The sequence below is a fragment of the Tenrec ecaudatus genome, chromosome 13, assembly GCF_050624435.1.
Source record: "Tenrec ecaudatus isolate mTenEca1 chromosome 13, mTenEca1.hap1, whole genome shotgun sequence".
In the NCBI taxonomy this organism is placed as follows: domain Eukaryota; kingdom Metazoa; phylum Chordata; class Mammalia; order Afrosoricida; family Tenrecidae; genus Tenrec; species Tenrec ecaudatus.
In genome coordinates this window covers 27,674,933-27,695,534 of record NC_134542.1, presented here as the reverse complement: position 1 = coordinate 27,695,534, position 20,602 = coordinate 27,674,933, and the positions used below count along the sequence as shown (strand labels likewise).

The 20,602-nt window shown below is 39.3% G+C and overlaps 1 protein-coding gene across 1 annotated transcript in view; it reads right to left on the bottom strand.

Moving 5' to 3' along the window:
- Positions 1–2,695: 2,695 nt before the first annotated feature.
- Positions 2,696–20,602, bottom strand: part of ERBB4 (erb-b2 receptor tyrosine kinase 4) — a 1,152,669-nt gene continuing 1,134,762 nt past the window's right edge. Inside the window, exons 26-27 of the mRNA XM_075528902.1 lie at positions 16,325–16,622; positions 2,696–11,132 (exon numbers count right to left, since the gene is read on the bottom strand). Of these exons, the coding sequence (XP_075385017.1) occupies positions 10,687–11,132; positions 16,325–16,622 (744 nt within the window). The 3' untranslated portion in view covers positions 2,696–10,686. The remainder of the gene's footprint in view (positions 11,133–16,324; positions 16,623–20,602) is intronic.

Sequence of the window (20,602 nt, the reverse complement as noted above, 5' to 3'; positions counted from 1 at the left end):
AGAAAATTGTGTAACCTACTCTGCCATCAGGGTTCCTTCCACTCATGACAGTTAAGTTAGCTCTAACTCATTCAAAGAGATGTGATGCAGTTTTCAAGCTGTAGCAGAAACACTGTTGTCAACAATCTAATGAAGACCACTTGTGGTCTTGAAGTGGGCCAATGTTTCGGCAAAATGTATGCTCCCATTAGGATGAGGAACCTCCTTAGAAGCGGTCAGCTCGAGAGCAGAAAGCTCTGGAAGTCAAGTCAAGACTGGACTTTCTATTCCCCTAAACAGTTACCGTCTCAGAAACCTACAGGGAGTCGCGATGAGTCAGCATTGACTCGCTGGCACTGAGAAGCAGAACTTTAAAAGGTTTTGTTTTTATAACTAGCCCTTTTAATAAAAAGTAATACATCTCAGCTGAAACACTACAAAAACATTGTTGTGCCGCCTCATCTAAGCGTGTCACCCAGCAGAGGCTGTACCCCACGCTGTCCCCAGTGTTGCCCCTGGTGGTCGCGCTTGCCTGACTCTAGACACGTTAGGGCAACCTTATTTTCTGGTCATGGTAGCATGACCAGCGTGATTCTAACAAGTACTCATCCTCACTGCCATTGAGCCCTCATCACCCTGTAGGACAGGGTAGATCTGTCCCTGTGAGTTGGTTAGACTGTAATCCGATACAAGGGTGAAAAGCTCCATCCTTCTCCACAAATAAATAATAGTTATCTCAAAAGACTGTCGGGTGGCAAGTGACCCACAAATGCAGAGTGAGTTTCGTATTGTAAGCCAGCTGCATTTGCTGCTATTTTGACTTGCGACAGGCTTCTAAGTGTTAAGATTTGAACTCTGTGTCATAGAGTTCTCGATGGTTGTGTTTTCAGAAGGTCACCAGTTATTTTATCCAAGACATCTTTGAATAAATCCAAACTTCCAAGCCTTTGGTTAGCAGGCAAGGATGCTAAGTAATTGGTAATTATTATAAACTTATGAACGAACTGGAAAGTTCAACTAAAGCATTAGGAACACATGCTCACCCTGCCCCCTTTCTCAGTATATCAATGACTCAAAATGTGAATGTTGTAACACAGCGGTTCTCAACCTGTGGGTCGTGACTCCTTTGGGGATCAAATGGCGCTTTCACAGGGGTCGCCTAAGACCATCGGAAAACACATAAATATTTCACAATATATAATTATATATTGTTTTGTGATGAAACACTATGCTCTAATTGTTTAGTTATGTTCAATTTGTAACAATGAAAATACATCCTGCACATCAGATATTTACATTACAATTCATAAAAGTAGCAAAATTACAGCAATGTAAATAATTTTATGGTTGGGGATCACCACAACATGAGGAACTGTATTAAAAGGTTGCAGCATTGGGAAGGTTGAGAACCACTGCTTTAGTGTAACTCACCCTTAAAATTTGAAGTAATCTCATATGAATAACTCAAAGCACCCAAGGCAGGGCAGGTGTACAGAAGGGCAAGTGTGCACGTCCATGCAAAAGGGGAAGAGTTGTGATAAACATAACTGCTAACATCTCATAACTAAACAAGTTGAATGGAACTCACACTAGTATATATGGTGAAACTACAGTTGCCATTCATGACCAGTTGCTACTATCTGTAATTAAGCAACCATACTAGTTGAAAGAGTTAATAACATCTCTAATGAGAAATCACTAAAATTGTTAAAATTGTTGCCCTTAGGTGGCCTGAAAGAGTAGTAACAAATATTGACAATATGTATATTGAAAAGTTGGAATAAGGACTATTGCCAGAGGACCTTGCTTGCGTTTATGATGTTTCTGAAACCACACTCACGCATTTCCTTGGCCTTGACTTCAGTGCCAGTCATTTGATTGAACATTCATGGGTCTATTTTGCCTCTCCCATTTTTCAAGTGAGTAACTCACATATGCTATTCTTCATCATATTTGTCTGGAACCTTTTTTTTGGTAAATAAAAATGTAGGGCATAAAGAATCATAAAATATTAATGTGTTGGTATTATCCAATTGAAAACCCATTGGTGTTGCGTAGATTAGAACAAAGAGTGACTGCATAGGGTAGAGTAAAATTGCCCTGTTGGCTTCTCCAGGCTGTAAATCTTTATGGAAGCAGATTGCCACATCTTCTTCCACTGTGTGGATGATGTGTAGGGGCCACCCACCCACCTCAGTTAGTAGCTGAGAACTGTAACCAGAACGTATCCTTATTTGAACAGACTGAAAATTATTATATACCTTATATATTTGAGTATAAGCTGACCTGAATATCGGCCAAGGCACCTGATTTTACCACAAAAATGGCATAAAAATGGTCTGAACCAATTGGCTTATACTCGAGTATATAAAGTACATGCATTGTATTCCCAAAGAAGCAAAGCAACCCCAGTTGATTAAACATAGCATGCACAATCGAGCAAGTTGTTCACCACTTATCAATAGATGTGTTTGTGCAAGTGTGTGTGTGCGCATCTGCTCTTGTTGCTAAGTGTCACCGGTTTGGAGATAATTGATGAAACTTATGAATATGGACATAACTTGCCTAGCTTTGCATCTTCAGTTTACTAATTCTAGAGTAAACTTTCATTTCCCCAACTGTTTTTTTCTGATGAAACACTCCAGACACACAGACAGCATTTGTTTCATATTTTATTGAATTTCATTTATATTAAATTAAAAATATATTTCTGACAGATTCATGTAACAAAAAGGCAGAACAGTTTTCAAATTGTTCAGCTGGGATGATCAGTACGGAATGAGCCAAAGCGGGTCGCATTCTACAGTTGCCTTGTGCAGGTACAATTCTTTTCCAAGAGCCAAAAGAGAATCCTCGAGAACTAACTGAAAAAGCCTAATTTCACAGACTTAAAATACTGTTTCTCCCTCACTCTCAAAGAACAACAGAAATCGGGGGAAGGTAAAGAGATTGAGGGGAAAGGTAAGGGGACAAAAAAGAATAAGGGAAATTATACTAAAAATATCTGTTACATTAAAAAAAGTTAGTATGTGTTTAGTGCATAATCCTTCATAGATAAAATAGAAATAATTAAAATAACATTACACCACACACAATTGGCATATCCTATTGTGTAAGCGAGTGCAGAGGTTGAACACGTCACAATAGTGCTGACACAGAATCACAAGTAATGCCATAATGATAACTCTCAACCAAAAGAAACAAATCACAATCCAAGTACTTATATACAAATCAACCCTAAAGACAATTATGTCCCAAATAAAGATGTCCACAAAAGAAAATCAAAACAACATTATCCTTATTTACAAATGCAACGAGCCATGTCTTTAACAAGCTATAAAAATACTATTCACATTTTCAAACATACAGTAGTATTTGTTTGTTTCAAAAAGGCAGCTAACTTTGAACACTGGGGTTTAAATGAAACATCGATGGCTTACCAGCAAGATATTCTTGCACCCTGTCCTTTGAAAATACTTCATAAAAGACAGGGCTTGTGTTCTGTTTATAAGTTAAGAACATGAGAGAATGAATGCAAATGTATATAATACCTTAAGCCTCTGCCTTTTTGGCAATGTCTTTCTATAACACCAGAACTGATCTTCCTAAACTCCTTTGTTGTGCGTAGGAGATGAGAGTTTGAGAGAAGGTCCAGTGGGACTCCTTTTGCGTGTGTATGTGTTGAATTGTCTTTTAAGTGGATCTTCTTTTCGTTTGCTCTTGTTACAATGGTGCTCAACAAAGAGATGGGCTCCTCACATCATGTGAAAATGCAGGTTCAACATGCAGCAATACAAATCCCTAGTGCTTGTCGCATGGGATGTGGACACACCAGCCAGTGGGATGTGCATTCAAAGTTAGCTGCCCTCTCACAGCTGCTCAGTTTAGTAATCGACCCATTTAACAGCAGTGCCAGCTTATGCTACATATGTCAAAGTACCTTATTTTAAAAGAACAGCCTACGTATCTACACTTAGAAAAGAATTTCCGTAGTTGATTACTGTACTGACCCCAAAAGGGTCTTGGAGTGCTATGATTTCAGTCCCTCAGTCCCCCCTCCCAGCCCCTGAGAGATCCAGAAATACACAGGAAAATGACCCAGACAGTAATAGGAAGGCTACCATCTCCTCATTAACTGAAAAAAAAAAATCAGGAGATGATGCTTGGAAACCAGGTTTCTGTCATTGTGTAGGAGTTGTGATGTGTTTGCCTTCAAAAGGCCAGGGGAAACATCTATGTGTTATGGATGATAACAGAGGACAGGCTAGTGGGTTGGACAAGCTGGACAATTGCCTACAAGAATGAAATGCAGTTTTCTTATATCTGTACATTTGTACACATATAACTACTTCTCAAAGATATAGGTAAGTGCCGTTATGGCATTGAAAGAAAAATATCCTTCAAAGAGCCATTGAACAACATGGGTTTCCATTACAGTAAAGCTACACTTATTCTGTGTTTGTGAGAGGGAAACAGATCAATAAAAAATTTACAGATGCTGAACAGCCTTCCCCTTTATAAGGCTCCTCATTTGGAAGAAAGAAAGAAGGAAAAAAGCCAGCGCCTGTAATATATTTGTTCTCAGGAATAAAAAAAAATGATGAAAGTGAATTCATATTCTGGCAAAACAAACTTCTTTACGGTATGTGTGGTCTTCATGGAAAGATGTAATCTAAGACCTACCAAGGATTATGTGCACATATCTTACGTAGATGCAAGATTCACTACAGGGTGGACCCATCTCAAATTTCCACAGAGAAGAACAAAGCAGGAGGATTATGGTGACACATCATTTAAATACTATCAGCTATTCCTGTGCAGGTGTTTGAGAAATCATTTAAGTAAGTCCAAATCACTGGGTTGTTTTTTTTGGGGGGTGGGGTCAGACACTTGAGGACAAAGGCTACTCTCATATCACACAGAGCAAGGTGCGGGACTCCGGGGAGCCACTGTGGCTACAGGAGAGGTAGAGTTTGGGGGGAGCCACGTTGAACTCACGTGGCAGAAAGGTGAAGAGCACAGGGACACTTGGACCAAGAGGAAAGTCAAGGTAGTGTTTCTCTCTAAGGTCCGGAGAAAAATGCGGCGTTCTGTGATCTGACCCCCTCACAAGCCAATCATTTACTCACTCTCAAAGTGGAGTGCCAAGGAGGGGTTTCAAGAGAAGCATGTGAAAATCATTCTAAAACTAGGGTGGAGAGGTTTTCAACTCATGACAACAAAACATTTTCTTCTGCCCCAAATATCACCTAGACTCACAAAGAACAGGTGAGGCGGGAGTCTGCAAATGTGCCAGGCCCTGCATTTGGGCACCTCTACAAATTCAGTGGGACTTGAGTCTCTGACATTCCTACCAGTTTAGAGAGACTTTTCTTTCAATGAAAAGTAGAAAGCAGCTGTGGTGTTAAAAGACATACCCCCATAAAAACACCAGGGTTGCTGCCTGACTCAGCACAGGCGACGGGCTTCATGGTTTAACTGCAGCGAAAGCGATGCTTGCAAAGGCGTCTCTGAGATCTGGAAGGCTGTAATAGTCCTGCTCAGACATATAAACACCAGGTCCCATTGGGTTCTCCTTAATTTGAAGGTATCTACTGATACCCATCATTTAGAATCACACCTGATCCACATATGCCTAAGGCCATCCATTTGTCTGCGAATGTCGGCCAGGAGACCCCAATCTATGTGTGCGCCTTTAGGAGTGCAAAGAGCTGTCCTTCAAACTGTTCCACACAGAAGTCCTTGTACACTATGTGTGTGTGTCAGGGCAGGAAGTGGGGGTGGGGAGGGTTCTGTGCCCGTAGCTGAAACAAATCAAGTAGCCTGGCTTTTCAATAATGTGGACACCTGGACATCCCATTTGCTCCATTACAAACTGTCAGTCCAATAAGTAGAGCCCACGATAATAGAAATACAGCAGTTTGGTGTTCTTGATTTAGCATTTATTTATCAGAATTCTGTTCACCAGTTAATTCTCTCCTTTTGTTTTAGAAGGTAGAAGAAGGGCTTAGAAAAAGAAATGAGATGTCACACATTAAATGCATTTTGTTTGTGTCCCACATGGCTACCGCCCACTTGTAATATGCATTAAGTAATAGAATATTTACATTTTCTTGTCTCTACTTTGATGACTTCTTACTTAAAGTCTGTCAAAACACAATAGACAGTTAAATTCCACAAAGTGGTGCTTGCAAAGGGATTTTTAAAAAACCCCTTGACAGTTAAAACATTTTAGAAATCATAAAGGAAAAGAGAATGGGGTGGGGGAGGGGGTTTCAATTGTTATTCTTAAAACCAATGTGTCCAAAAGTGAAATCAGCTTTTCATGTGATTTTGTTTAAGCTAGACCCAACATAGAACAATGTTCAATGGTAAACTTATTTTCACGATGCAAAAATCCATCCTACTTTTTCATATCCTGCATCTCATTTTGTTACATTTATTTTGTTGTTAGTTTTCTATTTTGATTTATTGAATAGTATTAAAACCATTTAAAGTCTGAAAGCCTAACTAAATCTACATCTTACCACATTATCCTGGTTCTGCCTCCCAGTTATATACATGCTTTCATGATCACCTTCTCTATTACCTTATGAACTACATATACTAGTTAAATAATCAACAGTACAAATGGATGAAGAATTCAAGTTTTAAACTAAAGATTAGATAGCTCTAGAAAAGCTTATATTTACATCCTTCCCTGTCAAGCTTTATTTAGTTATTTATTTCTCCTTTTCACTGACAAACACTTTAAGAAGCAGGTTGACAAGTCTCTCCCAACTCTCTCTCACCGCAGAACCTTCAGTCCCTTTGGGGGGTCTTCCTCAGCGTTGGAAAATGAGCACACATGTCATGGTCACGCCATGTGGTTTCTTTAAGAGCCATCTGACCCCCACACTATAAAACTCAGAAGGACACTGTTTGTTCCCTCGTATTTCAGAAAGATCAATCATCCCCCTAATCGAATAAGAAAGAATTTCTTATTTTTATCTAGTAAATTTTGAAATAAATTTTGAATTTGGCATCACCCCTCACGCTATTTTCAAAGGTGTATGGGAGACAACAAAGCTCCTTCTAATTTGTGCCATTAATATTATCTGCCAGAGCAGGAAGTGCTCAGCAACAGAAAGCATGCCTTCGTGATGCAGGAGGCTTTGTGAGAATTCTTTCCAACTGCCTGAGAACTTGTTTCTTTAACTATACAGTTAACTACACAGTTAACTCTACGGTGTACCCATGCCTGAAAATCGCATTCCCCAAGAGAGGTATAATCCACAAAATGTGTTGATTTAAAAAGCGTAGCCAGTACAATTGCAATATTCATCTTCTTCAAATTTACAGAATTGATTCTGCATATTTCCATTGATAAAACTGGCATCAAAATTGGGTAATCTGAATCACTTTGAAGGCCTTCCTTGGTACTTTAAAAATGTCTGCCACTTGGCTAAGATTCTTTTTTGTCTTCTCGGTTTTTCTCTTCTTCCTCTCAAACCACCGGTGGTTCAAACACACACGAACCATTCAGCATGAGGAAGATGAGGTACTTTCATAAAGATTTATAGTCTTGGAAATAGAACATAGGTTGATAGGACTCATAATCAACTCGATGGCAGTGATTTGATTTTTTTGGGGGCGGGGGATTTGATGTATTATAGAAATCACTCAAATAAAACTAAATTGAAGCACTTAGGGACCATTTGGGCTCATGCAAGTCTAATACTGCATCCAGTTATTAGTGAGGCATGTACGAGATATGTGCTTGTAGGTGGAAGAAAACTCTATTCGTTAAGCATATTTCCAATGATTTATCGTTCTTCCCCCAAAGTATCTTACCCTACCTTATGTATCATAGGAATATCGCAAATAAGAGAAAATCATGTTCTAGTATCCCAAAAGAGGGTATTATTAATGATGATTTAGAAAAGAATTATCTAAATCGTGAGATGGTCTCAAATATTTTCACAATTATTGATGTGAAGTCATTTTTCCTGGACACTTCTCAAGTAGGTAGGAGAGTTCTGAGCTGTTAAGTGGTGTGGCTTTTGAACCCTCTGTGTCTTTAATCAGGGAAGTTTGTGGCTGACTGAGTCTTCCCAGAAGGGGTCTTACAAATCCTCCTTGCTCCGCTTCACTCGTTCAGTTTGCCTCCCTTCTTGTAGCTTTGGAAGAGACCTCTCCAACACCTCTAAGCTTCTTGAATTAAGAGACCACCATCTGCTTTTGATTTAATGGTAAAGTTCCTATAATCCACACAGGCTAATTAACCAGTGTTGAAATACCATTCAAGACTAATTTATGTTTGAATAAAAACATCGGACCTATTTTATTTGTCAAGTTCAGTAACTTGAATGTTTAATTCATGTCTCAAATGAATTCACAGAGATCTCTTGCAATACAAATAAATTTTATAAGAGCTGCTCTCAAAACACCCCCTGCAATCTGGTTCTAGGAACCCATGGAGGGATCCAAACAGCATTCCCAATAAATCACCTAGATTAAATAATTTCTAAGTCAAGCATGATATTGTGCTTATCTGAGTGTTTCCATGTTAAATAGTCATTTGTGTAGGTCCTAAATAAATATTCATCGAATAAACAAGGGAGTTGAATGAATGATTCGATTTACTTTTTAGAAATAGGCAAACAACTTGCTTTTCTTTGATTTTTTTCCCCCTTAAATGATCTGTTTTATCAATGGGCATTTTGTTTCTTTTGGGCTACAGTCCCTAATTTTATCCTAATATATTAGCAAAAAATATATTTTACAAATCCTAATGACTTGGGGTAGAACTACCTAGAAAAGAGAACTTTATATCTTGTTTTCCTAATTACTGAAGGGACGTTCCCTTTTGTCTACAGATTCTTCTATGCTACTAGTATCCAGCACTCAATGTTATTTCAAAGCAAACCAAGTTCATTGCCAGTGAGTCGATTCTGACTCAAAGGTACCCTATAGGGCAGAGTAGAACGGTCCCTGTGGGTTTCCAAGGCTGTAGATCTTTAGAGGAGCAGAAAAAGCCTCATCTTTCTTCTGCAGAGCTGCTGGTAGATGTGAACTGCTGACCTTGTATACACCACCAGGCTCTTAAGTTTGATCTCTCAGCAGGTATTATTTTACAATGATGCATAATAAAAGATGGTTTAGAACTAGGTAGCAGTATTTGGAAAAGAAAATGATGTATATACAAAGCATCAAAAGATTAGTATGTTTGATATTAAATTAATTGCCCAAGATGTGTGTTTATTTACAACCTCAGACCCAATGATCTGTGAGCCATGAATGTTTGTGTTTTTGATGTCACTTATAGGAATTTTTGTGCAGAGTTATTTTCTATTTAATATAAACAAAGTCCTCGCCCTAGAAATTCCATGGAATTTAATCCATTCTTTTAGTTGCATTCCATCATATGGAGTACACAAATGACTTTCCTTGAGTAGCAATGTGATGTCGCATGGACATAATGCGCTGGCTCTCTCCCCATAATCCCTGGATACTGTTCCAAAGTTCTGTTTTCTTGGTTTGGCATTTCACAGTCTTTCTTAATCATAGCTCTTTTTGAAAAATGTACTTAAATTACTTAGGTTGCTGGTTGCTTTCATATTGCTTCATTCAAAATCCAAAAGGGAGTTCAGAAAGAGAAGAAATAAAATTATAGTTTAAGTGCAAACTATATTTCTGAGTATCTGCCTAGTAGACATACCCAATCCAGTGTGTTCCTTCTCGTTCAATGGCTTTCCCATTGGAGCACCCCTGAAAGTCTCAGTAGTTTTCATGAACCACCCCAAACCGTCTTTCAGTTTCCCTTCTACTATTAAGGTTATCAACTGCTTATCAAGCACTATCATTTCTGCATGACGGAAAATATGAAAGAATGAAAGCAATTGAGGGGGTATATGTTTAATATTGTAAGGCATGGAAGCTAAGTTTGATGTTGCACTTGACTGATCTCTTGGCCTCCCCATTTAATATCAAAGGCTGTATGTTTACAGCATTGGCTTTTATATCATCTTATGATATTTTTGTTTGAGTTCTGTTAATTCCATCAACACATGAGAAAGTTTGATGCAAAAGGATTTGCAATTAGAAATTAAAGACTCAAACAGAAATTGGATAGGCCAAAGCCAAAAAAGGATAAAGAAATCACCAAACTTAATTTCTACTAAGTCTTTTGACGGAAATTCAAAATGGTGAAAGCTGAGTTGGCTTTTCTTACTTGGGTAGAATTGTGCGAGAAAGAAATTAGATCCTCAATCTCAGTTCCTATTCCCTAGAGAGAAAAAGTACTCCTTTTATCCTAATGGGAGTTTTAGAATGATTTCCAGGGATCCTGAACACTAACACCCTCTTTCTAATGGGTAGCAAGAGAAACCATGGGCTTAAGGGAAAGAAAAAAGAAAAGAAAAAGTTGACAAATAGTTTGATAGCAGGTAGCTTGCTTACATGGACTGGCCCTTCGATAGTTGTTTCAGGCTCCTGACAACCCCATGCAGAGAAATGAAGAAACGGTGTGGTCCCTCCTGTCTTTCTCTCTAGTCCTTCCTTCTACAGTTCCACTTAGATAGCACATAGCAACCATGGCATCTGTACATCTTCCCTTGGGAAGAGTCAAAACTACTGGCCTTGGAGCAGAAGGAAGACCACAGAGAAAGAGAGGGGGCAAGGAGACTGGAGCGGGTGTGTCTATTAACCTCAAGCTCGCCGCTCAGCTTACACCACAGTATTTCGGTGTCTGTAGGGAGGAGGAGGCAGCACAGGGCCTGGCTTCAGTGAGAACTCCGAGAGGTATTCAGGATTCTCCGCCACAATAGGCCGGATCCGTCCATTCTGTTTATACAAATATTTTGTGCTGTACTCCTGCAGGTAGTCTGGGTGCTGAAGGGTGCTCCGAGGGGGCAGGCTGTGATTCCAGTAGTCAGGGTTGTCGAAAGCTTTCTTGGCCTTCTCCGGCACAGACAGCAAGTTGCTCTTCAGATAGTCGGTGTTCGCCAAGGCATTGGCAAAGGTGTTGAGGTACAGTGGCTCATTCACATACTCATCTTCTGTCTTGGGCGGACCAGTGGAAGCACTGTGGTAGTCGGGATTTTCCAGGGCTTGAAGATCACTGTTTTTTCTCCGAGAAACAAAAGGATTCTCCTCCACAGGGTTCAAGTATTCTGAAGGAACACAAAAGTAGCATTAAACAATTGCTCTACGGAAAATGATTCATCAGACCATGATTATACCGAAGAGTTAGTTTTGTTTTGTTGTATCCCTCCACAACAATCAAACCATAAATTTGTTTCCAATGTTTCTCAGGAAAGCAATTTTGTAGATGCTTCTAGTCATATAAAAAAGGATTAAGTGGGGCTAAAAGCTAGTGACAAAATAAGGAACCCAAAAGGTCAGGGATCACTTCCTTTCTCCTGAGAGATCTTTTTTTTTTCTTCTTAAAATTGCCTATCTCTCTCAGACATGTTCAATCAGTTATTTACATTTTCTGAAATCCAATAATTCGTATATGGGAAGATATGACTCTCAGGCTTAAAAAACCCTTTAAATATGAAGAAATTAGAATTTTTATAAAAGATGATAGAAAATCAAAGTGTCACTAATCTAACTGTATACCAAGATAAATTGTTTTAAAATCCAAATGCTTTACTGTGATTCTCTACACAGGACAAGCGACTTGATAGGAGATGCTCCTGAGAAAACTCCTGCTTAGGACAGGAAGCACGAGGGCTGGGGTGGAGTGGGCAAGACTCAACTAATAGATACCTAAGGTGCCTTGAGTTTACCTTTACACAATAAAAAATAATCAACTATTCAATAAATGTGTCAATAAAACTGTTGAAAAATAAAAAATAAACAAACCCAATCCTGTGGAATTGATTCCAGCTTACAGTTACCCTGAGCACAGAGTAGAACAACTCCATGGAGTTTTCAAGGCTAGAAACCTTTACAGGTATAGACAGTCTCATCTAGCTTCACTATCGATGGAATGACTCAGGTTTGAAATTCCTTCCAGCCCAACCCTCAATCTACTATCCTTTCCTGGAGAATATAGATATACTTAAAATGAAGTGTATGTATTTATTTCTAATGGGAGGAGCTTTGGTGGCATAATGGTTAAGTGCTTGACTACAATAAAACTATTGGTGACTCAAAAACACCAATTGTTTCATAGGATAAAAGATCGGGCTCTCTACTCTGATAAAAGATTACAGCCTAGAAAATGTTACGGGGTAGTTATCCTTTGTTCTACAGTTCCCTAGGGGTCTGACTGGACAGCACAGCATGCAATAGGGTGACCCCAACAAAGGAGAGGAGAGGAGAGGAAAGGAGAGGAGAGGTGAGAGACCCAAATACTGCAGCGAGTCCACTCTGATGGACTCTACAGGGCAGAGTAAAACTGGCCCATATGGTTTCTGAGGCTCTACATCTTTTCAGGCCCAGATTACCCGGGACTTACCCCAGAGGGGCAGCTCATGAGTTCAAACCACGGATCATGCAGTTAGAAATTTAATGTCTAACCCACCATGCCACCACAGTTCTCAAAACTGGCTCAATAACGGCTATTTTGCAAAGCGTAATTTAATAAATATTGTGAGCAAAAGTATTGGTTGATAATTTGTAAAGATGCAGCTGCTAGTTGATGCTTTCAATTTTAAGGTTAATCCATCTATTTTTTTAATAGTATATAGAATACTCTGCCCACCCCCCCCACCCCCGCCTTCTACTATACAATCAAAAAGGAGACTTAAGGTTTTTCTATTTTGAAGATGAAGAATGGAAAGGACCATTCTGAAGCAGTTCAAGAATATGTTTTCCTGTATAAAGGTATCCTGGACTGCAAGTATTTAGTGTCAAGTCTAAGTTAAAAGACTCAATAAATACTCCATCAATGTAATTGTGAACTACAGCTGCGCAGTTTTCAAGACACCCTCATTTCCTTCTCCCGAGAGCGCCATGCAAAGGGAAACGCCGCCTGGTGGCGAGCACACCGTCAGCAGTGCAAACCCACCAGCAGCTCTGCAGGAGGAGGGTGCGGCTGTCTGCTCCTCTAAAACTCCAAAAACCATTTTGCTCGGGTTTCCAAGTTTTTTTTTTCCAGCTTTAGTGTGAAAACAGACTGCATTCTGAGTTGGTACAATCAGTGTGGTACGAGAAGGCAGGTCCGTTAACTAACTAGAAGGCAGGTCCGTTAACGAGAAGGCAGGTCCGTTAACTAAAAGGCAGGTCCATTAACTAACTAGAAGGCAGGTCCGTTAACGAGAAGGCAGGTCCATTAACTAGAAGGCAGGTCCGTTAACTAGAAGGCAGGTCTGTTAACTAACTAGAAGGCAGGTCCATTAACTAGAAGGCAGGTCCATTAACTAGAAGGCAGGTCCATTAACTAGAAGGCAGGTCCATTAACTAACTAGAAGACAGGTCCGTTAACAAGAAGGCAGGTCCATTAACTAGAAGGCAGGTCCATTAACTAGAAGGCAGGTCCGTTAACTAGAAGGCAGGTCCATTAACTAGAAGGCAGGTGCGTTAACTAGAAGGCAGGTCCGTTAACTAACTAGAAGGCAGGTCCATTAACTAGAAGGCAGGTCCGTTAACTAGAAGGCAGGTCTGTTAACTAACTAGAAGGCAGGTCCATTAACTAGAAGGCAGGTCCGTCAACTAACTACAAGGCAGGTCCGTTAACTAGAAGGTAGGTCCATTAACTAGAAGGCAGGTCCGTTAACTAACTAGAAGGCAGGTCCGTTAACTAACTAGAAGGCAGGTCTGTTAACTAGAAGGTAGGTCCATTAAAGAACTAGAAGGCAGGTCCATTAACTAACTAGAAGGCAGGTCTGTTAACTAACTACAAGGCAGGTCTGTTAACTAGAAGGCAGGTCCGTTAACTAACTAGAAGGCGGGTCCGTTAACTAACTAGAAGGCAGGTCCATTAACTCCTGTGCAGTGATTTTCTTGTTCTTTTGCACTGCTTCTTTGTTGTCTCTAGAGAGTGGGGTGAACGGTCCAGCCAATATCATTTAGTTGGATTTTTTCAGGATCTTAATTTTGAGATAAACATTTTATAGTTATGTATTTATTTGTGTATTATTTAGCTCTTACTAGGAGACATTTCATATCTCTTCCCAATTTATTAAGAAATTATTGACCACTCTTGGTCTAAACTTTTTGTTGTTGTTGTTAAGATTGGTGAAAATTTCAGTATCCCTTAAAATAAAAAAAAACAACCCAGAAATATTTGAAGTGATTCTAAATGTTTTATTCACTAAAAGGTTTAGGTACTCATTATGTCACAAGAGCTAGTCATTAAGTACCATTTCACATGTCTGACAACTGGACTTTGTAAAGTAGAGATGTGACTGCAGGTGGTTCGCCTACATGTGTTCAAAACCAGTCACGCCTCTTCAGAAATACTCAGAATTGTCATAGTCCAAAGGGTCATGTCCAGTATCAGAGAACGCCAGATACAGAGTAGTTAAAAAATCACTTAGTTAAAAGGACAGAAATGTTGAAGCTAAACAACACCATTGCAAGACTATGCTAGAGTGTAACAACCTTCAACAGAAACTCAGGTCTGAATGGTCACAGACACAATCTGCAGGAGTTCTACAAAGGATCTCTTCAGACTAACTTGCCCTTTCTCTTAGATGGTTTAGATTATCTTTTCCCAATGGAATGTACTTTTCGATTGTCCAGATGCCAACTTGTGCAGACAGTTAGTTAGAAATGGAGAATTAAACTTAACTTTTGAGTGAAGACTATTTCTAGATGGGATTCGGATTCAAGAGAATCTGCCAAACCTCAGAACATACATTTGCGCCACAATTAAGCAGCTACACCCTTTCCTCATTTATTATCTTTATATCCAAATCTCGTATTGATGACAACAGTCAAATTGGAAACTATTCTGTGTATTAATGATGCATATCTGTAGTAGTGAACACCAAACTGCGAGGCAAGAGAAATGCCAACTACGATGGCTAGCATTATGTGTCAAATGGGCTTGAAAGAGAGTCTCAGTTATGTAATGATATGGTTTGGAAGTCCTCAAAAGGATGTAGGCATCCTCCATTTTCTTATCTGATGCTTTGCTTCTCCATTTATGATCAACACCAATCTTTACATAACACCCTGGTCTTTAGCACCTAACCATATTGATAAGTGAAGAGTAGTGTGTAAACACCCAACTCCTCATTACTTTTAAACTTTTACACATAGATCTGCTGCTGTCAACTTGAACCTGGGCTCGCAGTGACACACCGGGGCAGAGTGCAACTGTCTCAGAGGGTTTCCTAAGCCACAATTGCTATTGATCAGAATAGACTCAGGGCCAATGGGTTATTTGTTTCATTTTGTTTTACAATCACTATGGGGCAGATCACTAGGCCTTTTCTCCCATGGAACCAAAGATGGATTCCAACCATTGACCTTTAATTTAGCTGCCAAGGACTTAACCATTGTGGAACTAGGTCCTTGGCTTTCATAGAGCTTGAGAGATATATTTTAATAAGTTATTTATGTATGCAATTAAGTCCCTACATTACATTTGATAAAAGTGAATGTGACCCTATGCAAAATGATATAATGGGCCCTTATCCAGACCCTTAAAATAGTTAACTGGTAGTACCACAAAGGCTCTGAGAGACATGATCAACATTTTTAAATAACCCTTGAAGATTTATCTTCCTTATTTATGATGCTGTTAATATAGAAGGAAACAGATTTTCTTTCAAAATTGAAGCATTAATTGGGTGTTTAACATTTCTACTATGAATCATTGCTTTGCTTTGTAAAACCACAAGCCATTAATATTTTTCAGGACTTGGCATTAGACACAGAAATATATACATTCAGAGGTTATAATTTTACATTTTCTACTGTGTCATAAAAGAAACCATTCTCTTCTATAATAAACTAGGTTAGCTAAATGGCACCATTGTAACGGACCACCCATATCTTTATTGGTAACATCAAAAACATGGACACTTTGTAAACAATGCCAGTATTCATGATCTCCACAATAAACCCAATCAGGCAACGACCCTGAGCTTTTCTAGCATGCAACCTCACTCAATTATTAAAATTTTGACATGTCTAGATCACTGTTTCTCAACATCAGAATACACAGATCATCTGGGAGTCTTATCAACACTGACAGGTAAGTCTGAGGTTCTGGTTTCTAAAGCCTCTACATGAATAAGGATGCTTCTATTGGAAGAAAATACTTTAAGTATCAGATGCCTCAGGCTTTCTAGGTCATGGGAATTACATAGGTCCAGATATTTGGCAGTTTTCTTTTCAGGTTGGCTAATTCTGACACAAGTTAATATTGAATAGCAATCAGTTCTGAAAATTCTGATGGTACCTTGTTTGGGTTTGTCTCGCATGGGTGTCATGTAACCTTCTTCATCCAGCTCTCCCCGTGGGCTCCGTTCTGAGGCAAACATGGTAGGGTCAGCACTGTATCTCTGGGTGCTGCTGTCCTCCTGGACATGGGGTACCACTGGCTTACGTAGAGTGCCGTTACAGCAGGAATCATCGAACATCTCAGCTGTTGCCCCCTGAGTCACTGGAGCTTCTGGGATCGTGCTGGTTGTAGCTCTGTATGGCACGGACAGGCTTTGTTCTGGAGCGAAGCCCCCATCTCGGTATACAAATTGGTTCTGTGAAAAAGAGAAACACATGTGGAAAACACTGGTTGTTAAGAACACATGTGAAGGGTACATATGAACACACAAAGGGATATAGAGCTTGTCTTTCAAAGAAAAGACATACTTTTGTATTGCTTTCTTTTAATGTTGAATGATGAGATATAGAAGAGAAGCACTATAATTTTCTTTAAAACTTTGAAGCTTTCTCGTATGTATTCCATGAATGAAAATATAGGTACTGAGAATCATTCTATGTACGCTTTCAACAATTACTTATTTGTGACACAAACTTCAAAGTGAATTTCTGTGACTTATGGTTGTATCCTTAGTTGTAATATGGCAGATGTCTTTAAGAACAGAAGTGAAGATGGAATATTAACTTGGAATGTTGATTTTTCCTTATTGACTTCCATTCACTGGTTACTATGGTTTTGAATCTCTAATATCCAAGTAGAAAATCATCACTGAGATTCTTTCATCCACAGGACCTGCAATTGTGGCAGCAAAGGCAACCTCATGTAAGAGTCTGGGCTGATCTTTCAGATGAAAATGGAAAGTCCTTACTGATATCTCATCTCTGGATTATCATCTCTGGATTATCCTCTCATGTCAGTTTCACCCTCTACAGCAGATTCATAGCTCACTGTTGGCAAAGGCAAATGAGGAAATTATGGGGAAACAAGAGAGAAGAAACGTGGTAAGCAAAGACCAAAACTACTAAAGATGAAGGTTGATTGTGAAATACTTACTCCTGACATAGGAGTGTAGGCAGGAGGAGGGCTGTGTCCACTTTCACTCTAATAGGAAAGAAACATGGAGCAATGGATGTAATAAAAGGTCATGTGAATGAATCAAATGAGAAAACAGAGAGGAAGAAAGGAAGAAAAGAAAAAGAAAAGCCACATGAGTTGTGTGAACCAAAGAGGAACACATGCACAACAGTGACGCTTGCTAAACAGTAAAATTTGATGCTCTCTTGCAATGAGAGATTTTATTTATATGCTTTAGGAAAACTACATGGCTGAATTCAATCCCTACAATGGAAAATAGCATTGAAAAAGTAAAATTTTAGGATCCCTGATGGAGTAGCGGTTATGAATTGGACTGCCAACTGAAAAAGTAAAATTTTTAATAAGAAATAATTTTTTTAAGTTGGCAATAAATATTTGGATTACCTCTTGGGAAAAGAAAGGAAACAACTAATTGACAATTAACTGTAGATGCAAATGAGGAAAATTTTCCTTGTCTATATTTCAAATGACGACAGTGTCCAGTTATACCCCAGGATTAACATTTCTCTTATGAAAAGGGACTCACCTAGAAGGAGGTAGAAATGGATTTCAATTTTGTTGGAATAATTATTGCTGTCAAGCTACATTAATTTTTTACCATTTTAGCAAAGGGTCATCTTCTTAGTTGCTATTTTTTTCTCTTCAGTCTTACTGTTTAAAATTCTAAATTAAGAAATAGCAGAAAGTCTAGGAAAAATGTATGTTTTTCTTGGAAACACACTTTATATTGCTTGCCTGTACTTAGAGTCAGACAAAATCAGGTTTTCATTGAAAAATGAGTGATGTTATTACACTGTGATACTAATTTATGGACTAAGGAACAGTAGAAATGAAATGATGAGAAATTAGGGATGATGCTCTTTACAATAAGGAGAGACTTATGCGAATATTGGACCTATTATCCAATTAAAATATGAATACTGATTCATTAAGTACATTTTTGAGCAATTACTACCTGCCAGTCATTTTTAAGAGCTGCTGATAATGAAAAAGAGTTGATTCCATATTGTTTGCCTTTGTGACATTTTGGCTTTAATGACCCAAGTCCAAACCTCCTACTATCAAGTGAGTCCTGACCAGCAGGCACGTGGTAGGATAGAGTAGATCTGCTCCATTGCATTTCTGAGACGGTAAATATTTATAGAAAAAATAAGTCATTTTATCTTTCTGCTCTAGAGTGACTCAGCTGGGTTTGAACCCTTGACCTCCCAGTGGGAGTTCCACTGTTGTGCTCCCATAACACCTCAAGGCTCTGTTGACATGGACAGAGATGACTCAAATAACCTCGAAGGTACCTACATTTTAAATTTTAAGCAGCTAAACATTCCAAGTTAATGCTTAGACAATTTAGAACTTCATAAGCCAATTTAAGAAGAGTCTGGTCCCATGGAGATGAACTATTTAATGTCAACCAATAACAACTCAGTAACACACTTTTCGTTAACTAAATTTGTCTGCTAGACTAATCAAAGTAAGAGTACTAGAAGACTACAGTGAGTTTCCATTTCAGTTTCCCCGCTTATAATGCGGTTAATCAGACCAAAGCACAGACAACATGTATCTCCTTCCTTCTCTACTAACATACCTATCAATATGCTGAATAGCATGACTTGAGAGATAGAAGTAGATGTAATAATGCAGCTCCTATGAAGAGATGTTGTACAAGAGACAGACTTCTTTATGCTTTGGGCTCCAATCTCAATCCGTGCGGTGTGAATTAGGCCAACTTTGAAATTTCCCAGACGCTCATTTCCATTGTCCTTCCACGCAGTTTAATTTGTCGTGAAGAGAAAGCAGGATCGTGTATGTGAATGGACCTTGGAAGTCCTGGCCTACTGTAACAGTCGGGATATAAACACATAGCAATATTCAAGTCTGCTAGGTTGGATTTTTTTAATGGACTCCATGGCATCTGGTAATCAATAGTTCAGCGCCAAATCATCGGTGTGAATGTCATCCAGGAAGCATACAGTTCATGAATAGGGGTCTGCTCTGTGGTCTTTAAATAAGACATCCAATCACCTTGTTTTATAAAATTTGAGAAAGAAATGTTGTCCATAGTCCAGTGATTTGAACAAGAAATATCTCTTTCTGAAAGGGTATCAAATGGAAAGCCCTGGCTCTCTCCTGCTCATTTATCCCTGATTGCTTACCAAGCACTGAACAAACCTTTGTTAAAGCTGTCTCAGAGGCTGACTTAGATGGTGGAAACACTATGATGGACTGGGACAGGCATGGCCCCCTGGCCCTGTGGGATTTACACTGTCCTGTGAGGAATTAACTGAACTTATTAGAAGGAAGGAGAAGAGAGAGTTCAGGCTGGAATGACTTTATTTCAATTCTATAATGCCATCCAGGCTCTGGGCTTCCAAGCAAAAGAAAGGCTGGAGTTTTCAGTGTTCCCCACAGGTCTCTTTGAAGAAAAGATGCCTGGTTTACTTCTGAAAAGCCAGGCATTGAGAGGTCTGGGCAGCACAGTCCTGCTCTGACATATGAGCTTCCAGAAGGCAGAAGTTACTTGCCAGCAATTGGTAGATGTGATGGCATATTAGAAGGGAAAGTAGTCTAACATATTAGTAGTTAGCAGGATTCCTCTAACCTCTTACCCTGCAGTAGTTGCCAGACTGGATGCCATTGGAACCACAGCCCCAGCAAGCACATGGATGGCTGCACACTCTGTATGTTTATCACATTTGAGAGAACTGATCAACATTATAACTCACTAGCCAGCCTCCTTCCCGAAATGGCTTATTATCGACATGGATGACCTTGGCTGTGAATCCTTCAGTGGGAAGGGCACCGGATTTAAATAACTGAACCTACTGCAGTTGGGCCACAAGGCCATGCCATATTAGAAGCCTCTCGCTGTCCCTGTTTTGACAAGTCTTGCAGTCGGTCAGAAACCTGCCAGCTCTATATCGGGACAGACTGCCAGATGGCATCACACGACTGGGTGAGTCACCATGCTTTCCGTTTTCGGCATTAAAATGGAATCAATGCTAGGCAAAGGCCCTTAGCATTCATTGTCTTTAGGGTTACTGGCTGCTTTTTATATTTCTGCTTCCAGTTTTTTCTGTTTTCCATGATAAAAAGCATCTCATTCATCCCCCCCATTGGAAGGGCAACACAACTCCCAGGGAACATCTGTGAGGCCAATTAGCAGGGCTGGGAATGTGATATAATTGTTGTTGAAATATATTT